At 43.9% G+C, this 9,587-nt stretch overlaps 1 protein-coding gene across 1 annotated transcript; it reads left to right on the forward strand.

The window, feature by feature from the left end:
- The first annotated feature begins 1,226 nt into the window (after nucleotides 1-1,226).
- On the forward strand, nucleotides 1,227-9,587 carry GJB6 (gap junction protein beta 6). The gene is made up of 2 exons (XM_049782590.1): nucleotides 1,227-1,351; nucleotides 8,097-9,587. The coding sequence occupies exon 2, from the start codon at nucleotides 8,112-8,114 to the stop codon at nucleotides 8,895-8,897; it is 786 nt and encodes a 261-aa protein (XP_049638547.1). The 5' UTR covers nucleotides 1,227-1,351; nucleotides 8,097-8,111; the 3' UTR covers nucleotides 8,898-9,587.

The raw sequence follows: 9,587 nt of genomic DNA on the forward strand, positions 1-9,587 counted from the left end.
TGTTTTTAGTTAATTCATGGTTTCTGGGCCACACCTCACCGTGCTCCGGGCTTACTCCTGGCTCTAAATTCAGGATCAGTCCTAGACCTCTGGGAACTATTTGGGGTGTTGAGGATCGAACCCAGATGGGTCACATGCAAAGCAAACACCTTATCAATTGTACTGCCTTTCTGTATTATGAACACAGAAGATAAATATACCTTCATAATAGAAGTGAACCTCTATGAAATTGCTAATACCCTTCTCTTTGGTGAAAACCTAACGTCTATTTTCTTTAAAACCAGAGACAATATTGGGTCTGTTGGCATTCCGACAGAATTTAGGATAAAAGGATTTGCCTGGGCTTTGTGAGGTAAGTCCTTCTACCCTGTAAACGGGATGTGCTTGGCTGGAGAATTTTCTCTGGGGCTGGCTGGAAAGAAGACAGGACAAAGTCCTGTGCCCTGAACCCAGAGGAGAGGACAGAAGGCCCACATCCATGGTCAAGCATGCACTCAGTAGGGCAGCAAGTCTGCAAAAAAGACCTAAAATGAGTTTTCCTGGAAGAGCCCTCCCCTCCCGCCCCATTCAAGGACAGCCAGAAGAACGCTGAATTTAATGGAGTCCCCCTTAACCCTCATAGCCTGCAAAAGGCCATCATGTAGGCTGCCTCCTGGGAAAGAACCCTGCCTGGCCCCTGCACCTTGGGCCCACCCAGCTGGGTCGTAACTGTACCCCGATATTTGAGACCCGCCTCCCCACTCACTCCCCCTGGGGTTCCTTCCCAGCTGGGGCCTGGCTTGAGATCTGGAAAGAACTCAGAGGACACCTGGGCAGATCACACTGTGTCTGAGAAACGCCCCCTCCTCGCTCTGGTGGTCACTGATTAATCGAGGTCCAGGCTGCAAGGACACAAGGGCCGGGACCAGCCAGGAAGGGAACAAGCGGGCCGCTTCGCCCCCAAGAGCCACGCACCCCAAGACCCACGCACCCCAAGATCCACGCACCCCAAGATCCACGCACTCCAAGATCCACTCCCGGGCAGGCTGGGCACTCTGGGGTCCACCGGGAGCCAATCTGGGCGCGCTCAGCTCACTCCCGACTCCCGCCGCCCCGCACCCCATTGTGCTCCGGGGAGCGCCCCGAAAAAGTCGGGGCCCCGGGGCCTGGGGAGATCGGCCGGCCGGGCAGCCCGCAGCCCGTGTCCCCGGGGAGGCGTCAACGGGGGCGGGGTGGCGGGGTTAAAAGCGCCGCAGGTGGACGCGGGCACATCCCCGGGAGGAGCGAGGCTTCGGACCCTAGGTCGGGCTGGGCTGCCGGGCTGCAGCCAGAGACCCGACCCGACCCGACTGCGATCCGGCCTCGGTCAGAGGTGAGCGCCCCTCGCACCCGCAGTGTTCCCAGGAGCCCCCCAACACCTACCACCCTTTCTCGCGCGGTCCCTCCAGTTTGGGGACACGGTCACCTTAGGGAGGTGGCGAGGTGGAGTGCGAGGTCCTCTCTCTGGGCTCCTCCGGGGGACCCCTGGGTGGGTTCTGTGCCCCCCAAAAAAGGGCGCACTGGCTGATGTGACTTGTACCCCAGAAGGTGCCCTGGACTCGCACGACAGGTCTCACCAGGACTCAGACCTCTGGGTGCAGACGGGTTTGGGGCTGGGCTTCCAACCACTTACTTGCCCTCCCTCGGCCTTGGGGCATGGCATAGGGGTCTCTTTGTTGTGCTCCTCGTAGATTTGGGGGCCCGGGGAGCCAGGTCAGAGAAGGGTGTTTTCGGTTCAGCCAACCACTGGGCTCACATCCCCAGTAGGAGCTTGTGACACGCAGGTGGTAATCGAGTGGACAACAGTAATTAAGTGTCATCGGTGACACATCCCACTTAAAAGGTGGAGGGACCAGCCAGAGGCGGGTAGGACTCGTCCCAGCCGTCACTGCTAAGCTGTGCTGGGGCTGCGTGGCCTCGCTCCCTCCATCCCTCCCTCCCTCTGTCCCAGACACTGACCCAGCTGAGGTGAGTGTGGGCCCCTGAGGCTGGGCTGGGCTCCGCAGAGGCTGGGGGGTGGTCTGTGGAGCTCCAGGAATCCTGCCCCCAAGCCTTAGTGTCCTCTGGATTATGGTCCCTTAGTGCCTGCATCCATTGACCAGGCAGGATTGTGCTCTCTCTCGCTTAGGTGGTGTTTGTGTTTTCTTGCCCCAGTTAGAATCTAACCCATGTTCTAGAATCTAGAGAAAAAAATAAATAAATGGCCTGCCCCAAAGCAGTTTCCTTAGAGTTGCTGAATGTGACTCAAAACTGCCTCCTGTCCTGTTTCTTTGGAGCTGTCTGGGGGCGGGGCAGGGGGAACAAGATGGTTGTTGGAACTCTGCCAGGGAGGGGAGAAGAAAGTGATGGAAAGGGGGCACAAAAAGTTCTGGTCTACGACAGAACCCCAAGAAAGTTACAAAGGCGCTCTGTGGCCATTACGACAGCCACCAAACAAACCCCAGGCGACTCAGTCCAGCTGCAGAGCCAGTGATTCGTTTGAAAACAATTCACGGCTGCATTGAGGAAAAAAACACTGGTTTGCTTAAAAAATAAGGATAGTATAATGGAAATGTTTTAACTCTGAGTTCATATTATAGTAAGAAGTGTATGCAATTCAGCAATGGTTCTTTTTGTGTTTAGACTCCATGGACAGAATTTTTTAATCTAAGTATATAAATCCTGTCAGTTTTTTACTTTTTATTATTTTAAAAGTATGATTATTGACATTTTGTTGTTAGGTTTAAAAATTCTCGGGGACATTGGTGGTGGGAATGTTGCACTGATGAAGGGGGGTGTTCTTTTTATGACTGAAACCCAACTATAACCATGTATGTAATCATGGTGCTTAAATAAAGAAAAAAGATCCTTTTCTCTTAAAAATTTTTTTGAAAAAATTCTCTATCAAACAATGAAAGGGAATGAACAATATTGAATAAAATAGACCCTTGGACTTTGACGACAGAACCAGTGGGGTAGGGGGTGCAGACTACTGAGGTGAATTGGATACAAGTGATGACAGTACTAGAAGCTATGTCTTAAAAGTTATGACAATGGCAGAGTGTCTTTGGCAGTTAGGTGGTGGAGGTCCTAATTTTGTATGCCAAAAGTTACCACTATTGTACTTTGCATAACTTAATGTGGTTGCAATTTATAGAATAATGTATAAATTAGCACTGCTGTACCTTACAAAAGTTAAAAGCATCACTAACCACTATTGCAATTTATACAAGTTAACACTATTGTAACTTGTAAAGGTTAACAGTATTGTGTAGTCACCACTTTATAACTTACATAAATTTAAAATTTCTAGAGACAAAAGATGTAGATCGTTCTTCATCAAAGTGCAAGCTTTACCTCTTAAATCTTAACTCCCTCCACTCCCCATCTCTTTCCCCACCCCCACTTTTTTAACTCAGGGAACGAATCTGAGGTTTTGGGTTTAAGATTATTATCAAAAGAGAAAAAGAATCCACACATAAAAATTGTTTTGATTTTATTGTATTGAAATTGACATATCAGGAAATTGGAAGTATCCAAACTTTCTTCTGAAATAAAGGGAAACTATTCACAAACATCATGAAATACACATATGGGGAAGAATTAAAGGAATATGCACCTTCTGCTATTTTTTTTTCCTGAACAGATGGCTTTCTGTTCAAAAGCTGGCAAAGATTAATTTTCATGTCATGAGATACAACATTGGCCTCCAAGAATTGAAACATATGTCCAGGGTAAAAGCCTGAGAACCCTTGAGGAGGTACCTTTGCCCTGGCTCTAGCACTGAACTGTGTGTGTCCTTGGCAGGGCCAGGTACACCTATTTCCTTTTACATTGCTGCCTTTTATCAATATTAACTCCCTGACTATGAAGAGCATGTGTGGAAATGGCAAGGAATGCAGTTTGAAGGTCTATCATATAGGCATTGAGTGACTAAAAAGACTTCAAAGAGAACTAAAACTATATAGAAAGATAGTTCCAATGCTTGGTGCATTTGCTACAGTTCTAAAATCAGAAAATCATAAAAACTAAAATTGTATGTTAAACGAAATAGCTATGACTAAATTATTAAATAGGATGTCTATCATCACAAATAAAGCCATAGTTGTTTTTGGGGGCTAATATTCAGTCTGGATAAACTGTTTTAGTGTGATATGAAGACATTATTTGTGATTAAATGTAGAATTAAATAATTAATTATGGTGCTGGATTGAGGTGGATTGGGGATGGATTCTTCTCTGCCATCCCATGCCACGTGGCTCCGCAACCCTCATTCAGCTGGAGGGTCCCAGGTTTAGGTGAACGGCGGAATCAGAATCATCCAGAGACAGGCATCAGGAAGTATCAGCTTTATTCATACCCTAACACCACATGTATGGCCTATATCATAACCTTTCAAGCACAGCCATTCTTAGCTAGCCCTGCATCTTAACTCCTTTCAGCCATCTTCCCTTTGACCTCCATGCTGGCCAAAGACCAAAAGGCAAAAGGCCAAAAGGGCAGAGGGCGCAAAAGGCCCTAATCCCCTGGGTCCAAGGCCTTATCTACCTTTTCCAAGACCCCTCCCAGGAATGGCAGGGTCTTGCAGGTAAGGTCAAGTTACCTAGGGAGAAAGGATGGGGGATGAGGCTTCAATTGAATATTCCACAAATCTAATGTAGAAACAATGTTCTGTGTGTTCTGAAAAAGACAGAAGCTGAATCTAATTTTTCCCTTAAACCTCTCTGGAAAAAAAAAAGTTTCTATTCGACTTTTTATTAAAAAAAAAAAGTAGTTCCCTTTATTATTTTAAAAGGTTGCCTTTTCATTAAAAACAAGTTATGGAGCTGCGTGTGGGTTGATTTTACATGGGGCCCACGCCCCAGTACAGTAAGCGTTTGCCTTGCATGTGACAGGCCCAGATTCAGTCCCCTGCACTCCTTATGGGACCCTGAGTGATCCATGAGTTCAGAGCTAGGAGTAATTCCTGAGCAGCAGCAATGTGTGACCCAAAAAAAAAAAACCAAAAAAACAAACAAAATAAAATTACAATAGTTTTACAATAGTATTTATTTAAGTAAGTGCCAATAGAATTAATTTATGTAAATTATAATAGTAATAACTTTCACAATACTGTTAGCCTTTGAAACTTACAATGTGTTAACTTACATATTCAATAGTATATAAATTACAATAATGGTAACTTATTTAAGTATAATACTATTTTCCTTTATAAATTACAAATGTTAATTAACTTGTATAAATTAAAAATAATGCTAACTTATGTAAATTACAATAGTAATAATTTATATAACACTATTAACCTTTGAAAGTTACAATAGCATTAACTCTGTGAACTGTAATATAGTGGTGTTTTTGCCAGAGGCAGTGAAGGCTTGGTTCCCCATCAAGTCTAGCAGCTACCCCTGAAGGTCAGAAGCAAGTGGTTCCTAATGATCATCAGTCTCTCTCTGCTGGAGCCAGGACTATGTTGTTGTGCCAGGAAGACAAAGGCCTCCCTAACCCTGTTATGTTTCCTAACACTTAGGAAGTGAGTTCTTCTCTGCCCCCCTCCCAACCTCTAGAGCAAAATTAGCAAGCACATAGCAAGCTTCCAGTCCACCCCGCTGAATTCAGATAATAGCACCAGAAGGAAGGAGACACTCTCTTGAGGGAACATTAGTTCACAGCCCTGAGTGCCCAGGCCATGGTACACTCAAGGCCTAGGCTGGCTGAAGGACGTGGGAACCATCTTGCCATTCTAGGCTTCTCTGCTGTGACTTGAAGTAATATACAGGGAAAAAGTGAGGACTTTTTATTAGTTGTTTTTGTCTGTTTATTTAGCTTTTGGACCACACCAGTGAACTCAGAGGTCATTCCTGGCAGGCTTAGGGGGCCACTTGGGATGTCTGGGATGGAACCTGGATCAGCCATGTGCAAGGCAAAAACACCCTACCCACTGTACTATCACTCCAGTCCCAGAGCTTTGTTTTCTTAACCTGATCAATTTTCCTGAGTGACCAGCATGCTGGACATGTGTGTCCACTGACTCTGTCACTGTTTTCCATAATGAACTATACTTCTCAATTATTTTTTTCGCTTAGAGGCACAAGTATATTGCTGGGTTTGAATCAACATAGTCTAGATTTGACTACTCTCTCTTTAGCTTTACTGTTTTGCCAGATCATTTTTTAAATATTTAATTTGAAGAGCCAGAAAAGTCAAAAGAAATAAGTAAACCTCAACTCTGTACATCCAGAGCATGCGTGGCAACATTTTTATAACCATATCACCTCAACTACAATAATATAAAAAAGGAGAGAAAATAACTAAAGAAAGGGAAATGTATAAGTCTACTGCCATCATAGTTATCCTATTTTTTTCAAGCACAAAAGGCCCAAAGAGGCTTTCTAGAAGGGATGGCTCCTGCTTCTAAAATGCTGAAACCCTAGGCAAGTGCAGAAATAGTGCTTTCTGCACCTTTCCCCACGATCTCAACCTTGCAGACCCAATCAGCCTGGTCTTCCTTTGATACCAAGATTGTTTCTGTATCTAAGAAGGCAGGACCATGCTGCTGTCATTACTCAGGCAGGTGTTAGGGACATTCAAGAGGAAACTGATGCCACTTTTAGTTCACCTCTTCAATCCCATCTCTCCCCCACTTGGTAGTCTGTTTTGTAATCCTGAAGGCCAAAGGTTTTGTCATATTTCAATACGGTCTATTATTTTGTCTCTCTGTATACCACAAATCAATGAGCTCATCTGGTACTTGTTCTTTTTCCCGCTGACTTATTTTTCTTAATCTCATAACCTCCAGTTCTGTCTATTTTGCAGCAAACTGCATGGTTTGCTTACATAAACTATTTCTTTATGCATTCATCTATCCTTGGACATTTAGGGTTATTTCCATATCCTGGCTATTATACAATTATACTACATGAACATAGGTACACATATGTCCTTTTGAACCAATGTTGGTTTTTTATTTGGATTTTTGATTTGGGACCACAAAACAGGCAGCTCTCAGGAATCACTCCTGGCAGGCTCAGGGAACCATATGGAATGCTGGGGATCAAATCCAGGTTGATCACTTGCAAGGCAAAAGCCACTCTACTGTATTATCACTCTGGCCCCCTTGAATTAATGTTTTTGTATTTGGGAAGAAATGGCAAAAGTAGAATTGCTAAGTTATGTTGAGTTTTATCCCTGCATTTTTTTAGAACTCACCATACTGCTCTCCATAGAGACTGAACAAGAGGACATTTACACCAACCATTAAGGAAGATTCCTTTGCGGTGGGAGGGGGGGTGTTGAGTCACACCCTCAGTGCTCAGGGGTTACTCCTGGCTCTACACTCAGAAATCGCTCCTGGCAGGCTCGGGGACTATATGGGATGCCGGGATTCAAACCACCATCCTTTTGCATGCAGGGCAAATGTCCTACCTTCATGCTATCTCTCTGGCCCCAGAAAGATTTCCTTTTTACCACATTCATGCCAAAGGTAGATATCTTCTTGATATCTGCTGTTCTCATTGGTATAGATGATATTTTGTTGTTTTTATTTGCATTTTTCTAATAATAAGTGAAAATAAACAATATTTCTTGCTTCTGGTACTCATCCATGCATCTTCAGGGAAGTGTCTTCTCATTTATTGATAAACTGTTTTGTTGTTTTTGTTGAGCACTCTGTGTGCTTGGATATTAACTCTTTAACTGATGCCTTCACTTTTTAAGAACTAATTTATCATTGGTTTACCATATGATGTCATTTCACAAGGTTAACTTGCACCTCTGTATGTGGAAGGCCAGGCAGGTGGCTTAGTAGTAGAGCGCCTACTTTGCTTGCTTTACTTCCCAGCACCACATAGTCCCCCATCCACCAAGCTGGGAGTAGCACCAAGCACTGTTGGCTATGGTGCCAAAACAACAAAATTGTATTTGAAGTTGCCAATATTAGATATCAAAGAAATATCTACTCACAGTTTAGGATGATAAAGTAAAAAAAAATCAAAACTGCACTTTATACTTCTCAAATAATTTGATTCAGCCTAGTGGATAACTTTTACAAACTCAAAGGAACTTTCCAGTTATGAACCTTTGTTAATTCTTTTTTTATTTAGGAATAAGCCAGCACCATGGACTGGGGCACCCTGCACGCTTTCATTGGGGGTGTAAACAAACACTCCACCAGCATTGGCAAGGTGTGGATCACGGTCATCTTCATCTTCCGAGTCATGATCCTGGTTGTGGCAGCTCAGGAGGTGTGGGGTGACGAACAGGAAGACTTCGTCTGCAACACGTTGCAACCAGGATGCAAGAACGTGTGCTATGACCACTTTTTCCCCGTGTCCCACATCCGACTGTGGGCGCTGCAGCTCATTTTTGTGTCCACACCAGCCCTGCTGGTAGGAATGCATGTCACCTACTACAGACATGAAGCGGCTCGCAAGTTTCTGCGTGGGGAGAAAAGGAACGAGTTCAAAGACTTAGAGGATATCAAGAAGCAGAAGGTTCGGATCGAGGGTGCCTTGTGGTGGACATACACCAGCAGCATTTTTTTCCGAATCCTCTTTGAAGCCTGTTTTATGTACATATTCTACTTCCTTTACAACGGGTACCACCTCCCGTGGGTGTTGAAATGTGGGATTGACCCTTGCCCCAACCTTGTAGACTGTTTCATTTCCAGGCCCACTGAGAAAACCGTGTTCACCATTTTCATGATTGCAGCCTCTGTGATCTGTGTGCTGCTTAATGTGGCTGAGCTATGCTACCTGTTCCTGAAAGTGTGTGTTAGGAGATCCAAAAGAGCGAGGGTGCAGAGAAATCACCCCAATCATGCTATGAAAGAGAATAAGCAGAATGAGATGAATGAGCTGATTGCAGACAGTGGGCCTAACGTAATCACAGGCTTTCCTAGTTAAATATTTCAAAGGAGAAAGCTGCCAACTCAACAAAGCTGGGGTCTCCTTCCTGAGAACAATGCTGCCCTAAACTTCCCTTCTAATCTAAATATTTTGCCTTTATAAATAGCTTTCACATTACTGAGTTAACTTTTTGTAGGATAAGGATACTATTAATATTCAACACAATCCCATACATACATTGCCCAACTCTGAAAACTAAGATTAACAACTGTGCCTTAGAATAACTTTAATGGTTTATTTTAAGCAAACCTGACAAAAAGTACATGACTGTTGATGATAAAAATTTGTCTACAAGGGGTTTATACTTTGACTATTAGAAGATATTTTTATAGGATTGAATTTTTAGTTCTGACTTTGAATTTATATAAAGTATTTTTATAATGCCTGATTCTTACCTGGAAAAACACATAACATTGGTTTTAGAATTAAACTCTAAATATCTATTGAACTCACATAAAGCCTTTCTTGCTATAAATCTTGTCTTGAGTTTCTGTTTGCATTGATGGTCAAAAGCCACCCAGTGCTCTCCAGGTGACAAGGGTCCATTGCACAGCATCTTTCTTTTACTACTTTTTGAATGGTGACAGCTCTGTGGAAGTGGAATCTTTAGTTAACTTCATTGCAGTTATTGTGAGCAGCTGCCACCTGACTGTGCTTGCCTCAATAAAAACCACTTCATTGCCTACT

The sequence above is a fragment of the Suncus etruscus genome, chromosome 10, assembly GCF_024139225.1.
Source record: "Suncus etruscus isolate mSunEtr1 chromosome 10, mSunEtr1.pri.cur, whole genome shotgun sequence".
NCBI classification, from domain to species: Eukaryota; Metazoa; Chordata; class Mammalia; order Eulipotyphla; family Soricidae; genus Suncus; species Suncus etruscus.

Bases quoted from the DNA above. Each gene is read 5' to 3' on its own strand.
- GJB6 (XM_049782590.1), top strand. From the start codon at position 8,112: ATGGACTGGGGCACCCTGCACGCTTTCATTGGGGGTGTAAACAAACAC.